Below are 18,280 nucleotides of genomic sequence, written 5' to 3' on the forward strand. Positions count from 1 at the left end.
CAATTGAGTGATACAACTTTAGTCAAGCCTAGTAAATTGACCAAACATACGGTATGATCCCTCACACCCTTTGCTACTATGATAGAGTTAAGCACAGTCAAGGTATATTTCAAAGATATGGCTCAATGGGCTACACCTAGCCATTATAGTGAGGTACATACATGTACCTCACTTACATACATGTACCATGTACATGTACCATCGACGTGCATTGTGGGAATATTAATATGGTGTTCCCATATGCATATGTGACATCTGCAATGACGTCGCAATCATTATGTGTTATGTAGAATGCTGACTTAGAAGATTATGAGTATATGAAATCAAGCACGACGGCAGCGAGCTTGCTCCCGAAGGTGTTGGTGGTTCAAGGATGTAAGTGTGGGGTAGTCGACATGTGGGACTTTAAGACAGACAAATGTGATAAATGGAAGACTAAAGTGCGACAAATAATCAACACGACTTAAGCAGGGGCACGAAAGAGCAAGTGGAATTGAGGCCACGTTTGTGACATTCAGTGAATCATTTTAAAGATACATGCAAGAAATTGCACGTAGAACATATCATCGAGTCAAATGATTGGACCTAAATGGATCTGGTGAATCATTCGTCATGGATATGGCTGTCATAAGGATACCCATAAAGCACTAAGTGCCATAATCGAATCAGGTCCTAGAAAATCAAAAAGTTATCTTGTTAAAAAAAAATTACGGTTTGATGCTGTTGCCCCCAGATCAGAGTACACGTCATCAGATTGACTAAATTTTTGAAGTCAAGCACTGCGCGACACGAGAGCTTAGCCACTGCCCATGCCATCTTTGTTCGTCATATATATATTTAAGTGGTTTAGATTGACATTTTTTTGCTTGTGTTTCCTAAAATATACACACTATTTATAATATTTGTTGCTCAAGAGGTGGAGTGCAGTGTGCCCCACTTCATTTTCACATTTAGAAAAATAGCCGTAAGCGTAAAGTATGAGAATTGAGAATTCATGTTAACTTTTAGGATAAATTTTTGTGTGCTGGCTTAAATCTAGAACAGAGTAAAAACGATCCCGACGCATTTATTGTGATGTCAGAGCACTTGATGGCCTTTCATGATTTACAATATCAGCGGTAGCTTGAAATTCACGTAGACGATCGAGATACGTCATCGCAACTTCATTACACCATGATTTGAGCTGAACTGTACCTTCAAAAAAAGCACAGTGGCTACCCTGAGGTGTTTCCAAAAGCATGGCGTTCGATTTCTTTCGAAATTCGTCATACGGAATCGTTTCCTTGGTGCAAACCGGATCATCCAGAGCGTTAATGCAGAGAAATGGCATCTTGAGGTTGTCCACATCTCGCATCGGATTGTTCACCTTCCAGTACGCCTCCAAGTCTTGATAACCATGCATTTTCATGTACACATGCTCATCAAATTCGCGAATGCTTTTCGCTTTCAAGGCTTCTGTCACATTGACCACTTCATTTAGTTCGTTCTTATGACGAAGTAGAAACGACTTGAGAGTCAATGTCATGAGAAAATCGTACACGGGGTTGATTTTGCCACCACAAAAAAGATCGAAGGCGTTGTAGCCAGGCGAAATCAACACTCCAGCACGAAGGTGGGACTTATTACCGAGTTCACACAGGTAACTGCACAGTAAGCCTGATCCTGCTGAACTGCCGATACCATACAGTTCACTCTTCGGATATAACTTTTCCACATATGCAATGGCTTCTTCCAGATCTTGCACACACCCAAAAGCCTGTAGCTTTGGAGTAGCGAGTTTTAATCCTCCATGGCCACGTTTGTTGAACACAACGGGGCGATACCCATGGATAAGGGCCTCAGCGCAAAGAGATCGCATGCTCTCACTGCAACCAACGAGTCCATGCATGATAATAGCAATGGGGGAATCGTTTTGCAGGGGACTTTTCATCTTAACCGAAGATTCTAATGCCCAGTCAAGAGAAGCCTGGCCACCATCTTTGAGTATAAGGATATCTCTTTTATATTTGACAAAGCTTTGAGGCACTAAAAAGGTCAAGATACATTGAATATGCGAATTTGTCCACCAGGTTGGTGTGTATCGATCTAGTAGAGGCTGTAACGCCTGTTAATGGAACATAACGTTAGCTAAGAGTATCATATTCATTTCATATAAATAATACACTCACTTCGATCATAAACTCATTAAGATCTGATTTACCAGACACAATGCGTTTTCTTTTATTTCCTCGAGAGTTCACGATGCCTTTGACAATCAGCAAGGCAAAGGATGCGATCAATGCAGCAACAGGCAACATCATACCGCTACATAAAATAATAGACAGCCAGTTTAGCTCTTCAAGACACAAGTTCGATAAATATATAAAAGGGAGAAGGATACGTACCCACTCGATGCTGTCGTAGTCACTAAGGTACTGAGCATGCTCCCAAAAGCTTTGTGTCGTCAGTTAGATATTCAGTCTGTTTTGAATTTTCTGACTTTATATAGACTTACTTAAAGTATACCGTAATAAAGTGCATCAAACATCATTTATTTAACGCAAAAATCGCTTTGATTTACACAATAAAGTCTTCTGTAGACTTGGAAAATTTGGAGAGAGCAGGAGCATGAAGCATCAGCGACGAGGGCAATCTTTGTGGATTCGTATTGGGATCAAAGTGGTCAGTATCGTACATACGAAGCCATTCCTTGAGTGCATTTCGCAGCATCTCAATCTCACCGTATTGTGTGATAATTCCTCTTTCGTGACACGCAAACTCAAGTTCACTTAGTGACAAGTCGTCCAATCCACTCGTTAGCAACTGCTGGTCATCCACACTTAGTGCTTCCATTCTCCACTCGAGTCTCTTCACTAATTGTGTTCGCATCAGCAACTTGTTGAGCACAGCAAAGCTCGGAAAAAGTGCTGAGCCTTCGGCTAACACATGAACATGCTTGCTTGAAAGTGCGCTCAAAGCTGCAGGACCTTCAAAAAAGGGTGTCAGCTCAGTCACTTGCGTCGGATGTAGGCCATCACTGCCAGCCTTCTTTGCCATCGCTAGCATCTCTTGTAATGTGTCATCCTTGTGCTGAATCTGTTGTAATAGTTGGACTAGTTCAGGATACGTCTTGGCTCTAGTCTGTACGTCCTCTTGAAAGAATTGCGTTCTCTGGTCAGGACGCCAGAATTGCCATGGCAGCAGCTGTTTAGGGAATTGGTATCCTAGCAATGGCGCCGCGTAGCCCAACACTGGTACGCAGAAGAACGCTAAAATTGGTAATGACTTTAAAAGGTCAAGATGTGCCTGACGTAAGAGAAGCATTTCTCGCCGTGTAAGCTGCGCTTGTCCCTTGGACTCCTTGATACGGCGGCGCAATGCCCATGCTTCCTTATTCTCGAGATATAAACCTTTAGAGCCGGCTAAAAATGGTTGTAACCATTTCTGGAGCTTCTGGTAAAGCGACAATTCTTTGGGAGCAGAGCTTAGACAACGCAAAGGAGTAGATGAGCGCAGTAAAGATGAAGAGAGCAAGCGACGGCCATAAAAGGAGGGAAGCATGGTGGTATCTTTTTATTTCTTCTAACGTGTCGTGTAGACCACGTAAGATTCGAAAGGGAGAAGCTTATAAAGCTAAAAAAGCATGACGACAATGCAAGACATTGAGATGGCAGAGCCTCAAGAGATTCACCCACTTCAAACACAGTTTGAGGAAGCTGAGGATATTGTAGCAGCACTTTCGCATAGTGCTTCACCCGATGTAGCTATTCAAGCCTTTCAGAGCATCATCTCTTACGGTGCGACAAATAACTACAGTTTTCAAAAGGATTCATTGTTATTGATCGCTATTTACTGGCAGCTGCGGAAGATGCAAATCTGGAACAAGTGCACCGTTTGAAAGAACACTCAATTTATAAGTTGGCGCAGTTGTATATCCAGTATGGACGTGAGAAGGAGCTTGCGTCATTGCTACAGGCGCTGCGGCCCTTCTTCGCCACATTACCTCGCGCCAAGACTGGCAAGATCGGTACGATTAACAATAGATGAGCAATGAAAGATGCTGATAATATTTTCACATATGATAGTACGCACCGTAATCGACATGGTGGCTAAAGTCAAGGTGCTGGATGTCGAGAAGGCTCTTCAGCTACAGGCCGACTTATGTCTCGACTCGATCGAGTGGTGCAAGCAAGAGAAACATACATTTTTACGCCAGCGCATTGAAGCACGTCTCGCTTCTATTTACTTTCAACTGCACAAATTTCAACCCGCTTTAAATCTTATCACGGAGCTTTTGCACGAGATCAAGAAGCTGGATGACAAGCAGCTATTGGTGGACATTCACCTTGTCGAGAGCAAATTGCACCATGTGCTGCGCAATGTACCCAAAGCAAAAGCTGCGCTCACAGCAGCACGCAGTATATCGAATACCATTTACGTGGTGCCGCGAACGCAGGCGCAAATTGACCAAATGTCCGGCATCTTACACGCTGAAGAGCGTGATTATAAGACGGCATATTCGTACTTTTTTGAGGCATTTGAGGCTCTCGCGACTCTTGATGAAGAAGAGGGATTGAAGTGTCTCAAATACATGCTGCTCGCTAAAATTGCTAGCGATGGCGCTAGTGAAGTGAATCTTATTATTAATAGCAAACAAGCGATGAAGTTTATTGGCATTGAGCTAGAAGCAATGCAAGCGGTCGCCAAGGCGCACGAGCAGCGATCTTTGGAGCAATTTGAAGCAGCAACAACGAAATACGCCCCCCGTACGTATAATCATTAAGCATGATAGTGGAAATGTAATTTAACTTTGGTATATTTTTGTCAGAGCTCGTGGAGGACCCACTGATCAAGAATCATCTCGGAAAGCTATACGAACAGCTTTTGGAAAGTAATTTGATTAAGATTATTCAACCCTTTTCATGTGTCGAAATCGCACACGTCGCCAAGCTAATCAAGCTTCCGCTATCTCAAATCGAGCTCAAGTAAGAACGCATGCTTTAATTCGTAGAACTTAATTGGTGAGCCGCGCTTATCGTGTATTTTCCTTAGGTTGTCGCAAATGATTTTAGATCACAAATTTCACGGCATTTTGGACCAGGGCAAGGGACAGCTTATCGTTTATGACAATCCCTCTGAAGACGTATGTAGTGTCTTTGCTAGCACGTGTCAAGAGTAAATTCTAATTTAATTGTGTGCTGCTTTGTTTAGAAAACGTACGCATCAGGTCTTGGAGTCATTGACAACGTTGGCAACATCGTTGACAATCTGTTTCGGCGTGCTGACAAGCTGCAAGCATGAATGCAATTTATTGTTGCAGAAAGTGACGAAGTTGAGCTCAGTCGCGAAGCAGCTTTAGCGTATGAAGTCGTACGATTCACTAAAAGATTGTCTGAGCTAGTAATTAGACAAAATTACATTATAATCTACCTTAGATTGTACTGTGCATACATACAATGAAAAAACGGTCAAGAGATCAATGCATCCAAAGATTCAAACATGTGTGTGATATCTTGATGCGTTCAACGTTCGTGTCTGTGAGCCCCCACGCTAGATCTAACATATCCTCTTATTCCTCACTTAATGTTGGCAGCTCATCAAAAATCCGCTTTTCGAATACCAAATGGCATGTAGAACACGCTAATTCTGCACCACACGCACCCTCGAGCTCCAAGTCATTCTCTTGGGTCACGTCCAGCAGTGTCTCACCAACGTTTGCTTTTACCGTTGTGCGCTTTCCCTCGCCGTCAATAAAATCAAATGACACTTGCGAAAAGTGACGGCTGGATGGTAAAGCATGCCATCGACTTGTCGAGTGTTGTAAAGCAAACGACTGGAGAGTAGCTACAAAGGCAACACAGCGTCGCACTGTAGAAGTAAATTTTAAACAAATTCAAGGATGCATAGAATATTTCCATTTGCATGGATTGATAAAATATTTCAATTATGCAATTTGAAATATTTTACAATTGCCGATTATTTTGATTCGCTGATATTAGATCGCTCAAAAAACAATTTTATGATTTGATTTACAGTTTGGAAGGTTTACAACGACAAAAAAGTCCAAACTCTTACACGCATAGAAAAAAAATGTAATTCGCTTCAAGAGCTACTGTGCTAAGCGGTTCGTCGATTGATTCAACTATAGAGGTCGTTGCTCTAATCGTTGCCATTGTAATTGCTGTCCAAATTGTTGCGCTGCTGATGAACCTGCTTCACGCTTATCAGATGAGCTTGCCAACTGGTTATCATGTACTTGAAGTAGTCTGGGGTAGATATCTGAAAGATACGTCGCGGCCTTTACTTTGGCGCTTATCCGTCGGTCTCATCCCTTCGCAGTGCTGAACCTGGTGTGGCACAACTTGAAGTCTAACGATTATGGAATTCCCTCGGATACATTGCGAGAGATATTTTGCGGTGACTTTCTCCTTGTATTGGAAAGCTTCGCTACCGCAATCGAGGTCGAGTTGTTAAATCCAGAAACCGAACTCGAAGTTGCCACTGTTCTTTTGTCACAGGAGGCCTCACGTAGGCCATCTTGTCGCTTTATCTTGACAACTCGAGATGTCAAACTATCATTGAGCGCACCAGGGCGTGCACGCTTTCTCGTTTTATTTGGTAAACCACTTCCATCATTTGTAGCTGTTTTGAGTTTATGTCACGTCCATGGTCGACGAGTTTTCACATGATGATTTTTTGAAGCTTCTTGGATCTCGGCAGTCACAGCAATGTTTCTGTGATCGGGGTCCGCGCAACCGCAAACCTTACACGACCTAAGTCCAGACTGAAGCTCTAACCAACTAGGTTAAGAAAGCGAAGATTTGTTGTGATGCCGCACCTCTCTCCTGCCAGGTCGTCATTATGACTAGTAAGAATAGACTTGCCGCTTCTGGTTGTGAAAGAGTTGCTTGTAGCTGACGGTTTTCTGCCTTTATTGTGATTTGCTCTCAGCTTTAAATCCACTCGCCTGCGAAACTGTCACTGCATCTTCAACCTGTTGTGTCACTGGTCCATTGAATGTCTACCTCCGCTTGACCGACAAGCTGACACCCTTAAATCTTAAAGGTTGATTCGTTTGTTTATCCAATTTCATCACTTTAATCGTAATACCGAACTTTTCCGTCAAAACATCTGAATCCATAGGCTCCATTGATAGTGCTTGCTTCCTTTTATTTTTATTCAGCACCTTACAATTCTTCAAATCATACAATTACTTGGTCGTAGCTTTCTTTCTGATCACACCTGTCAAACCATTCTGATTGCCTGTGCTTGGGCTGTTTTCGAAAGAATTTTTTGGCATACAGGGAAGAAGGGAGGCTCGTTCATATGCGTTTTGCTGATAAAAAAGGCATTTACCCAAAGCTGTGAAATAATTTTCAAACCATACCGTGCCGCGAATGCAGCCACATAGACTCAACTCTCCTGTCACTTGGCGATCTTGGTTTTCACGCCATAGTGAAATGGCTGCGTAAACTTTGGTGTGAAGTACTTCAAGTGGAGGTTCCCATATGACGCAAATTTTGAGATACGATATCGCTACAGCCAATTTCGGCGTCAATACTCAAGTGAACGTCCTCCATGGCAACAACTCCATTACTCGCAAAATTCAGGACCGCTGGACGCCGTTGGCTTTGTGGTGACGAAAGAATACGCGCTTGTTGTCATTCGTGATGTATGTGAAGTCAAAGTTCAAAGTCGGAACTGCGGTCGCCATACTCGAGTAAATGATACATTGAAGTTTTGAGCAACATTCAAAAGTGGTTCTTTCGGTGTGAAGCGAGATACATGTACATAACATATTTGAGTAAGTATGAATAAAGAACCAGGTTGACGAATTTTTCTGCCAAGTACAGCAAGGTTTCCATCCCGTTGCATAAAACAGCTTTGACTTGATAAGCTCCCAGTTAGTGAAGGCATAGAGCTTGTGTTGTAGTGTGTACACTCAACACTATACATTATGATCTCATCACAACAATGATCTATCATATCGCATAGATAGGTCTATGAGAATGAATAATGGGTTCTAGTCGGTTGAACTTCGCTGGCACGTTAGACAGCACATGTTCATAGTCATCCTGCTTGTAGTGTGAGAGGAAATCTGCTAACTTTCGTGTCTTCACTTCACATATAAAAGGCAGGGTACATCCTTCACCTTCAGGCCCTTCCTAAAATTTTCGGTGCACTCGAATCTTGGCTCGCCAAATCTGTTTTCTGCTTCGCACTCGAATGTTCTTCAATGACATCACTGTAATTTTTGTAAGGGCCCTTGGCGTGTATCTCTTGATTTGGTTGCAGATCCAGAAGTAACACATAGCGGGTCTTTTAAGCACAAAGTGGTATTTTTTAGTTCAAAGCAACTTGAGGGATTCATTAAAATACCTGATCCTCCTACAACATTTGTGCATTTTGTTCAACGACTCATTTATAACGATAATAAGCTCAAATTTCCTCGGTATTCTCATTACTACAAGTATATATTCGACGGATGACTTCATTTGTATCAGACGGTGACATCACAATCGCAATTTCTCTGGCCTGCATTTTTACGGTTCATTCCATTAGCACTACAAGAGATTATATCCGAGGTTATGAATGACTACATCTCCTTTCATCTATATTTGTCACTCTTACCGCAAACGTGTGACCCTTGAATGGGTACTCTGCGGGGTCAGCTGAATGTCTCACCGTGACAAAGTGAGATTGTTGAGATTGTTGATGTAAATGTTGTCAAGAAAGCGCGTCGGCTACATGACGAGAGCCTATAATTACCGGTTGCTTCAGGTAAGGAATGATGTTGCATCATGTGTTTCTGTATATGGTGACAGCACATCCAAATAAAGCATTTCATCTGATTGCATGATACAAGTTGGGATGGGATGATCCAAGTCGGGATGGGATGCGAAGCTCTGATTGGCGGAAGCTGTAAGCGAGCCTTAGAGAAGAAGAAGCTTCAAGAAATAGTCTTAGAGTAGCTAATTAATTGCGAACTAAGGACCTAGATGTATTTACTTTGCATTTTGCTATCTACTGCTCAAGCAACCTTCTCAACAGGTTATGAGCCCGAGCCCCGCAGACTCTTCTTTCTTCTCCCCCTCCTTCGACACTGCCTGCTGCCACCATGGACTTTACGCCAAGTTGTTTCAACAAGTTCGACGGAACAAACTTTCATACCTGAAAATTTAAGTTGCGGATGGTGCTGGAGGAGCGCGACCTATGGGAGGTTGCGAGTGGGATAATCAAGCCTGAGCAGCTGAGTAGCGCGCTGGAGCAGTCAACCTTTAAGCGCAAGGTTCGGAAGGCACTGGCGATCATCTGTCTTGCGATGGAGAATTTGCAGCTGCCGCTGGTTCGCTCGGCCAAGGACGCTTAAGATGTATGGTCGCGGCTGGAAGGCCATTTCTAAAAGAAGAGCATGGCAAATAAGCTATTTCTTCGTCGTCGTTTCTTCACAGCCAAAATGGACGAAGGTGATGATGTGCTCACGCACATCAACGGGATGAAAACTTTGGCAGGACAGCTCGATGCGGTGGGCAGGCGCATCCCGTAACTGAAGATGACTTGGTTATCACGCTTATCGGAAGTCTCAGTGAGTCGTCCGCGTTTCTCATCATAGCTTTGGAGTCAAGGTCGGACTCATTGTCGTGACAGCTTGTGATGTCTCGGCTGCTGCACGAAGACACGAAAGGCAAGAAACAAGGTGAGAGTATTGATGGTGTTGCACCTGGTCAAGAGCAAGCGTTTGCGATGACGGACAGCGGACGACGCAAAGACCGTACTGCTTCAGCGAAAGCATCAAGTACTTGTCATTACTGTGGTGAGCTTGGACATTGGATTGCAAAGTGTCCAGCTCGCATTCGTGAAAACACAGAGCGTCAAAGATCGCAGCGTGCAAATGTTGCCCAGAGCGAGGATTACTCGGCTGATTACCTGTTTTCGGTTGGTGGAACTAAGTGCGTCACCAAATCAAGCTGTGTATGGCCGGTCGACTCGTCTAAGTCGGCTATGGAATCAATTGAAGCAGTTGAGTGGCGTGAGACATGCAACTCAGAAATAGAGTCACTCCGAAGGAACAAGACCTGGTAGCTAGAACCACTAACGCATGGGCGGAAAGCAATTGGCAACATATGTTTTTTGCGTGAACGAGAATCAAAAAGGTGAAATCGAGCGTTTCAAGGCGCGTTTGGTGGTCAAGGGTTTTGCACAGAGATACGGCATCGACTACAAAGAAACTTTTGCATCTGTGGCAAAGTTTACGTCGATCAGAGTCTTGCTCAGTTTGAGCGCAAAGTACAACCTGACGGTGCATCAAATGGACGTCAAGTCTGCTTTTCTAAATGGAGTGCTCGAAGAGGACATTTTACGGTTCAACCTGACGGATATATCGATGAATCTCGACCTGACTACGTGTGCAAGCTTAAAAGATCGCTGTATGGATTGAAGCAATTGCCTCGCATGTGGAGCAAGACTGTCGACAATTCATGCAGCTTCTTGAATTCACGAAGTGCGAATCAGACCACTGTGTCTACATCAAACGCACCGGTCAAGAAATGAATTTTGTTGCGGTATTGGTTGACCACCTTATCATTGCAAGCAGCAATGTAAAGATGCATCAAGACACCAAGCAAGCGCTCAGAAATCGCTTTGAAATGACTGACATGGGTCAGCTAAAGTGTTTTCTTGGAATAGAGATAAGTCAAGACACGGAAGCTGGGACGGTCACAATGCGGCAAACCAAATTTGCGAACGATGTTTTGAATAAGTTCAAGATGGAACACAGCAATTCTGCAAAGACACCTCAAGATTCGGGTCTCAAGCTTACCAAGGCTATGCGTGATGGCAGTTGTAATTATAAATAGACCATGATTAACGTGCCATACCGCAATGCCGTTGGATGCCTAATGAATTTGATGGTGGGCACACGCCAAGATCTGGCAGCTGCGGTGGGAGCGCTTAGTCAATTTGCAGCTGATCCATGCCCAACGAATTGGCAAGCTTTAAAGCGAGTTCGATACATTAATGGCACAAGGACTTTTGGCATAGCGTTTCAAGCCGATGGCTTACATGAACTTGTGGAATTTCAGATGCGGATTGGACTGGTGATGTCGAGTCAAAAAGAAGCACATCAAAATCCGTCCATATCTGCCAGCTCGCGCTCGAGCAACGCCTTATCACTGTTGATGGTCAGTTCGTCAAATTCAATATCGTCCACATTCATGTCAGACGGACGGATTTTTGGAAGTGGCTACGTATTTATGAAGAGCGGCGGTACGATAAGCTGGAGAAGCAAGAAACAGCGCACAGTGGCTTTTTCGTCGACCGAAGCCGAGTACATGGCACTTTCAGAAGCGGCTCAAGAAGCAGTATGGCTCAAGATGTTCCTAGGTGTATTCGGTGAGATGAAACAAAGTGATGCTGTCAAGATCTACGAGGACTTTCAAGGGTCAATTGCGCTTGCTAAAAATCCTGAGTCTCACAAGCGGGCAGAACACATTGTATACGATATCATTTTGTATGCGACAAAGTTGAAGACGGCGAAGTAGCATTGGAATACATCTCGACTCTCAACATGCTGGCTGACATCATGACCAAGCCAATTCCCGCAACTCAGTTCTGTCTGCGTCAAGAAAGACTTGGCATTCAAGCACCAAAAGCAGTCGAGTCGAGTGGGAGTGTTGTCAAGAATGCGCCTCGACTACGTGACGAGAACCAGTAATTACCGGTTGCTTTAGGTAAGGAATGATGTTGCATCATGTGTTTCTGCACATGGTGACAGCAAATCCAAAGAAAGCGTTTCATCTGATTGTATGATACAAGTTGGGATGGGATGATCCAAGTCGGGATGGGATGCGAAGCTCTGATCGGCGGAAGCAGTTAGCGAGCCTTGAAGAACAAGAAGCTTCAATAAATAGGCTTAGAGTAACTAATAATTGCGAACTAAGGACCTAAGTATATTTACTTTGAATTTTGCTATCTACTGCTCAAGCAACCTTTTCAAAAGTAGACACATCTGCCAGGATCTACTGCTGGGGCGTCATGGGATATGGGCATCTGGAAGTCAAAGATATGAGCGCCGCGCACGTCACACTTAGTGAAGCTTTATTAGGACACCAATCATCTCTCCCAATGACAAAAGTGATTTCGGTACCAGCACATTAGGCTGCGATAGCTCTCATGCAGTTTATGCGACTGATTCAGTTGACAAGTAGAATTGTTGCCGAGTGCACTGATCAAATCTCGGGAAGAAAGTTTGGCGATGAGACACGGTATCAAAATTAGACGGACAGTAGCGATTGTATACGTAAGTGATCCATACCGGGCGTCAGGGTCTCCTGAGCAATAGGTATAAGAGACAAGTTTGAGCGGCTCCGCGCCGTAGTCCTCTCAAATAAGGCCGGTGTGTATGAGCAGACGACCGGATGTTGTAACTAGAACGTCAACGTTTTTAGAAAAGCCCATATTATGCTATGGCTGAGTCAGCCCTAACGTGCAGCGCGCCCACCATGCGAGTAAACGAGTCTTTGGGGTTTGATGATGGAGAAAGCCATCTCTTTGTAAATACATTGATTGAGGGAAACTTTGAATTGTATGTCTCTCATCATTACACATTCAGACCACTCATCAAGCTCAATGATTTATTATAAAGGATATTTGCCAACAGCTGCAAGAAGGTTTAGTTCTTGAACTGGAATGGTTAGTATCTTCCGTTATGAAAGAATTTGTACTAAGTGCACGGATAATCTTAAGGATTCTACGCTTGTAAAAAACGTGTCAACACGTGGTAAAAGTCGTCAGGGATGTTCCTTTCGGACCGGGGAGTGCATTTAGATATTGACATACTTCCTAAAATCCAAAATTTGTATAGCTGTCAGTGATTCTTATTAAAAATTACGGAGCGGTATGGTTCGTGAGAGAGAATATCCTCACTTGACTTCGACTCTCTGCGTCAAAAAGAGGCTAATTGTCCGGGTTAGTAATTTAGCTGCCAGAGATAGAAGTTTTGATAAAAAATTTGCAACTAACAGCCATTTGGATCAAAAGAGACTGTAAGAAACGGAGACATAGGTACACGTATATCTCCGTTTCTTACAGTCTCTCGTTTGGTTTGAAACGGACAGCTAGCTGTCGCCACCATACTTTTTTGTGGTACAGCTACCAGGTTCTTGGCGAAGGATACCCACCAAAACGAATCTACGGCACAACTTACTCCAATACGATGTACAGCTCAAGTGTTAAATATTGAGCGCAAATGTACCATTAACACTAGAGAACAACCTCGAAGGTCTACGCCAAAATCGGTTGCCGTGTTGGTCCCAATCACACTCCTGTGAGTACTTTATGAAGGCAATACACTGCTAAGCATCGTTGGACTGAAATGGGCCAGTCGAAGTAAAGAGAAGTCCGGTAGGAAGCAATAAACTGCAAAGTGGTACACCAGCTGTTGGAAGACGCGATAAAACAGCAGCAGAGGTGCTAAGGCACTTAGTATCGCATTTAGTTGGAAAAGGCATGTTTTGCGCGAACGACGTATATCAAGACGAAATAAAAAAGTGAGACTCATTACAGCGTGTTTAGCATGCCTAGTTAATCATCGACAAAACTGTGTCGCAGTTTAAGTCGATGCACAATATTCCATGTCGATGATAAGTCGTGATCTACACACCGCAACATGCGGTGATAGCTTATAGGTGGTGGTGAGGAAAAGTCGCCACGGGCCTCAGAAAGAGAGTCATTCATATCGTAGACAACACTTCTGGCCGTATCCTCTTATCCAGAGTAAGTCGTCATAAAGCTATGATATAGTCATTCTATGACCCGTATGTTATGTATTACGAGTTATCCCGCAATAAACGTCATAAGGACGGTCATGCATATGTCTAGCTTTTTACGAAAGAGTGTTCGGCTGAAGGACGAGCAGTAACAAAGCCAATGAAGCCATTTTTACTCAAAGCACTGAGAATGTGGATCGGGATGTGTACCTGAACTTACCAAAACGATATCAGTGATCAACAAGACAATGCGAGACCGCGTATGCTAACATCCAGAAGAAGGGTAAAACGTAAGCTTTAGTGTCAAACGCCAAGACTGAAAATTTGTTTAATCTTAATTGTCTCAGCTTGAGTTTTCTTTAGTGCAGATCATTCAGAACGCCTTTCATGAATAATCTTTAGGGTCTCATTACGTCGGGGAGTATATGGATGTAGACACGGTTGATACCAAATATTTTCTCTCCAGATATGCATGCTGTCATTTCTGCACGAGAAGGTAGAAAATTTGTACAAACCACCAAAATTGGGGAATTTCAATTTTTAAAGAGTGAACAAGTTGTCCTGCAGCAGAGGTTTTATGAGGATTCCTTGCGCTGTCCAATCCAGCAAGCCTTGGTGGTACGTTGAGAACAAAATCTGAACCTCAATACTCTTAATATATCGTCTGCAGTTTGATCATGTGTAAACTTGCTCCGGCTGTCCAAATCGATTTTTCACCTGTCATATAAACTTAAGGCAATTAATCAAATCCAACGAGAGAATGGACTGATTTGATTGCTGTCACATTTCTAGCGCAAACGCTGAATCTTAAAAACGATAGCGGTAGAACGGCAGTGTCGGTTCCGCCTTGCTCAGTGCTCTTGATATGGCGAATGAATTGTGTCGTCTGATCACAATAGACATCCAACGAGTACTTTAAAAGCTCTTAGAATGGCTGGCTATGCCACAGCCGTCCGGTGATGCGGCTGATTAGGTCACATTGTGTTATGCACAAACCTGCATCGACGATATATCATCAGTCCATTGTGGTGGAGTGCATGAAAAATCGGATGTGGCAAACCACATGAATGAATTGCAAGTAGTTCTCGAGTGTATGCAATCAGACAAGCTCTGTAGCAACATAGATTAGTGTGTTTTGGCGCCGGTGAGATCTCCTTTCGGGGAGGCAACATCTTGAGTTATGATATGCGGAGGGTGGCTATTGCCTTTGTCCAAAAGCAATTTGGAGAAATGATACAGCTAGACGAACTATCTTCACAAATATGGAGCAAATCATTCCAATATAACACGATTGTCCACTCATCTCTGTAAGATTGTCAAATAGTCCGGGTGTAGCAAAGAGGCAGCTTCAGGGTGGTGAACGAAATTTGCACGAGTTCTCAGATTCCGGCCCTTTAACTTTCACACGTGCTGTGTTATTGTCTAAGCATATGTTATTGGGCATGATCGCATCATCATGTTTGAGATCAATCAGAGAGAAGTAGTACCAAAATTTACGAACCACCTTTAAAACGGGGTTACACGTACCCTCGTATAAAGGGGTGGGTCACACAAGATGGTATAACCACAAGATGGTGTAGCTAAAGTTAACAAGAAGCCACTACGTGGCGGGACTGCCAGTAGTTATGCATTTAGATTAGGTTTTACTATTAACTTAGGAGATATTTATATTTAGATATAGGCGGCTTTGCCACAAATATAGTATGCATTTTGAACGAAACAGTATATTTGCCATGACCTGAGGTTTTGAGTACTCTTGGAGGCAGCGAATTGTGATTTACTACACTCGTACTGGTACTAGTATAGAACGTAAGGTCGGTGATCTTGGCTTAGCTTACTCTAACCAAAGAGCTACGGCAGCCCCGCTGCATTTGGTTGCACTCGTAGTCAATTTACGACTGAGTAGTTACAGCTGATCCTTTGTGAGGGGGGAGGAGTACTGCTATGTGCCCAGGAAGTGCAGGGCGGGCATAATAAGCTGATGTCCCTGCTGGGCCCTGAGGGCGTGAAGCACCTTGTTGCGCAAGGTCCCGAGGCGATAAGCGCGCGACCTCAATTTATGAAAAAGCTCTGTTGGAGCACTTACAGCAGAAGCTGTCAGCGTCGATTGCGTCCATGACGCCACCGTCGACGACGGATGTTTCCGACCAGGCCGCTTATGGTGAGCGTTAAGACTTTCGAGGATAAGGATGGAGAAAATCTCCTACTCTGAATGAGAGAGGCCGAGATAATTATGGCATCCACCTTGCTCCAAAACGAGCAACAGCGCGAGGTGCTAGCTATCTTCAGGCTCAGGGGCCGAGCGCGAGAATGGACAGTAACGCGCGGTGCTTCGGTTGAAGCTGCGTTTCCCTCCTATGAGGAGCTAAAGCGTCAGCTGTACGAGTGCTCTCGCTGCCTGACCAAGCATATCGCATGCGATCACGATATCTTGCCGCCCGACAAGGCAAGAAGTTGGTGGACTTTGTCCAAGAATTGAAAATTATCATCGTCGGGGTGGCAGCAGATTTCCCCCCGAGGCAATTGCAGTGAGCGTCTTTATGATGAAGGGCCTCCGCACTGGCGTGGCCAGAAGTCTTCCGTGTGCATCCGTCTTCGTTTGAAAAAGCGTTAGGCATGGCATTGAATGCCGAATTCGACTTCAAGACGGGTTGACTTGGCTGGAATACACACGCTCAGAGCTCGTCGAGCGGGCCTGGGCCAATGGATCTCAAGAGTCCCAAGCTACCGAGCAGCGTTTAAACGCCCGACAGTGTTTTATCTGAGGAGACACCCGTCACCTTCGGACTGGTTGTCCCCCGTCCAAGGTGCGTAAAGGTTCGTCGAACCGAAGTCTCGTTTCTAACCAGTCTGATTTGTTCCGGGTGATCGAGAAAACACAGTAGGCGCAGGGTGCCCTACTGGAGGAGAACTGAGTTCTGTTGTGCCCCAAAAGAGGTCGAGGGGAGCAGGGCCCAGCCTCGAAGATCTGCGTGCTCTTAAACACGGAACGTGTATGCAAGCCGGGCTTGCTGGTTGTAAAAGCGACCGTGAAGGGCTCTGAGAAGTCATGGAAGATCTTGATCGACCCGGGGCGTCGGATAATTATGCTTGACGCTCCAAGAAGTCAGCTGTAAGCTGAGGAGCTGGAAGCGCGGTTAAGTGATACTATCACTGTTCGTTTAGGGACGGGGACTTGTGTCACTGCTCCGAGGGTCCCTGTGGACGTCGGTGTCAGATTTCTTGCCTTTGATAGCGTAAAACGCTTCCTAATCTTAGACTTTGATGCAAGGCTTGACCTTATCCTTGGTATGGCATGGTTGAAACACCACGAGCCATGGATTGATTGTAGGTCGAAGGCCTTGGGCGCTACGAACACGTATGAACCCACCTATGCTAGGAAGCAGAAGCGCTATTGGCGCGGGCACTCAACCGGGACGGTAGGAAAAATGTGCTAGATATCGGAGTATCCGAACTGTCAAATACCAAAGGTGTTTTGGACATGAGTCCCGAGCGTGGCTCGCAGACGGAAAGTGTAGTGGCACGTAACGTACTGAGCGCTGTTCAACTATTGGAGCAGTCTCTGCATGCCAGGAGTGGCATGGTAGGCCATGGACCGTGGGATCAAGGGCGAGTCCTTGTGAGGCACGTAGCGTGGCACGTCACTGCTTACGTTACGAAGCCGTTGCTGCATGCCAAGAGCGGCATGATCGGGCGAAGTCCGAGGCATCAAGGGCGAGGCACTTGTGATACGCGTGGGGTGGAACGTGACCCACTGAGCACCACTCAGGTTACGAAGCAGTTGCTGCATGCCAAGAGTAGCATGATCGGATGAGGTCCGAGGCAGAAAGGGCGAGGCCCTTGTGATGCACGTGAAATGGCACGTAATTCACTGAACACTGCTCACGTCTTGAAGAAGTTGCTGCATGCCAAAACTGGCATGGTCGGACGAGGTCCGCGGCATCCTGGACCAGGTCCTTCTTATGCGCGTGGAGTGGCACGTTATCCACTGGAGGAAGACTGCGGAAATAGCACCTCTATGTCGGACGTTGTTAATAATATCAGTGCTACGATTGAGCAGGGAGTGGGGACACTAACTCGTCGTTGTTTCAAGATGAGCTGTCCCGAAGGACACCAAGAGGGTGCTAAGAGCACGAAGTGGATCGTCGATCCTTCAGGATCCCTAAGATCCGTACCATCAATTGTATAAGGAATTTCAAGACGTCATCTCCAAAGACCCACCGTCAGTCCTGACCTGCCAAATACTGCGTAATAGGCCAATGGCCCTTGCCCAAGGAGTAGTGTGACGTCAGTGACGCCTTCTTCGGTGCGTGAGAGCAAGTCTCTCCATTCGACACCTACGTTTTGTGCCAGGAAGCCGAACGGCAAGTGGCGTATCGATCACGCCTACAATGAACTCAACGCTGCCACCATTCCGGCACAGACGCCGATTCTTAGAAGGTATGTTCTCCAGAACAACATGGTTGACTGTACGAAATACAGAGCACTCGACTTGGTCGATGGGTATTACCAATTGCTCATGAGAGCGAGTGATA

General features: G+C 44.8%; 8 protein-coding genes across 8 annotated transcripts; 4 read left to right on the plus strand and 4 right to left on the minus strand.

Moving 5' to 3' along the window:
* Positions 1-1,066: 1,066 nt before the first annotated feature.
* On the minus strand, positions 1,067-2,422 carry PHALS_01751 (serine protease family; the record flags this gene model as incomplete). The annotated part of the gene is made up of 3 exons (XM_024716204.1): positions 1,067-2,104; positions 2,169-2,304; positions 2,385-2,422. 3 exons carry the CDS (start codon positions 2,420-2,422, stop codon positions 1,067-1,069), a joined length of 1,212 nt encoding a protein of 403 aa, XP_024581826.1.
* A 134-nt stretch (positions 2,423-2,556) lies between these two features.
* PHALS_01752 (Putative receptor CCR1) lies at positions 2,557-3,540 on the minus strand (the record flags this gene model as incomplete). Its single annotated transcript, XM_024716205.1, has 1 exon — positions 2,557-3,540. The coding sequence occupies one exon, from the start codon at positions 3,538-3,540 to the stop codon at positions 2,557-2,559; it is 984 nt and encodes a 327-aa protein (XP_024581827.1).
* Positions 3,541-3,622: 82 nt separating this feature from the next.
* PHALS_01753 (26S proteasome regulatory complex, subunit RPN6/PSMD11) lies at positions 3,623-5,280 on the plus strand (the record flags this gene model as incomplete). Its single annotated transcript, XM_024716206.1, has 6 exons — positions 3,623-3,776; positions 3,839-4,006; positions 4,065-4,745; positions 4,808-4,964; positions 5,032-5,122; positions 5,191-5,280. 6 exons carry the CDS (start codon positions 3,623-3,625, stop codon positions 5,278-5,280), a joined length of 1,341 nt encoding a protein of 446 aa, XP_024581828.1.
* Positions 5,279-5,866, plus strand: PHALS_14815 (uncharacterized protein). The gene has a single exon (XM_024716207.2). It carries the CDS (start codon positions 5,436-5,438, stop codon positions 5,757-5,759), a length of 324 nt encoding a protein of 107 aa, XP_024581829.1. The 5' UTR covers positions 5,279-5,435; the 3' UTR covers positions 5,760-5,866.
* Positions 5,867-9,633: 3,767 nt separating this feature from the next.
* Positions 9,634-10,062, plus strand: PHALS_01754 (Zinc finger, CCHC-type; the record flags this gene model as incomplete). Its single annotated transcript, XM_024716208.1, has 1 exon — positions 9,634-10,062. The coding sequence occupies one exon, from the start codon at positions 9,634-9,636 to the stop codon at positions 10,060-10,062; it is 429 nt and encodes a 142-aa protein (XP_024581830.1).
* A 776-nt stretch (positions 10,063-10,838) lies between these two features.
* Positions 10,839-11,519, plus strand: PHALS_01755 (FOG: Transposon-encoded proteins with TYA, reverse transcriptase, integrase domains in various combinations; the record flags this gene model as incomplete). The annotated part of the gene is made up of 1 exon (XM_024716209.1): positions 10,839-11,519. One exon carries the CDS (start codon positions 10,839-10,841, stop codon positions 11,517-11,519), a length of 681 nt encoding a protein of 226 aa, XP_024581831.1.
* A 1,793-nt stretch (positions 11,520-13,312) lies between these two features.
* PHALS_01756 (uncharacterized protein) lies at positions 13,313-13,713 on the minus strand (the record flags this gene model as incomplete). Its single annotated transcript, XM_024716210.1, has 2 exons — positions 13,313-13,556; positions 13,640-13,713. 2 exons carry the CDS (start codon positions 13,711-13,713, stop codon positions 13,313-13,315), a joined length of 318 nt encoding a protein of 105 aa, XP_024581832.1.
* A 1,210-nt stretch (positions 13,714-14,923) lies between these two features.
* On the minus strand, positions 14,924-15,189 carry PHALS_01757 (uncharacterized protein; the record flags this gene model as incomplete). The annotated part of the gene is made up of 2 exons (XM_024716211.1): positions 14,924-15,050; positions 15,119-15,189. The coding sequence occupies 2 exons, from the start codon at positions 15,187-15,189 to the stop codon at positions 14,924-14,926; spliced, it is 198 nt and encodes a 65-aa protein (XP_024581833.1).
* Between the last annotated feature and the right edge of the window lie 3,091 nt (positions 15,190-18,280).

This window comes from Plasmopara halstedii (genome assembly GCF_900000015.1).
Source record: "Plasmopara halstedii genome assembly, contig: Scaffold_1583, whole genome shotgun sequence".
In the NCBI taxonomy this organism is placed as follows: domain Eukaryota; phylum Oomycota; class Peronosporomycetes; order Peronosporales; family Peronosporaceae; genus Plasmopara; species Plasmopara halstedii.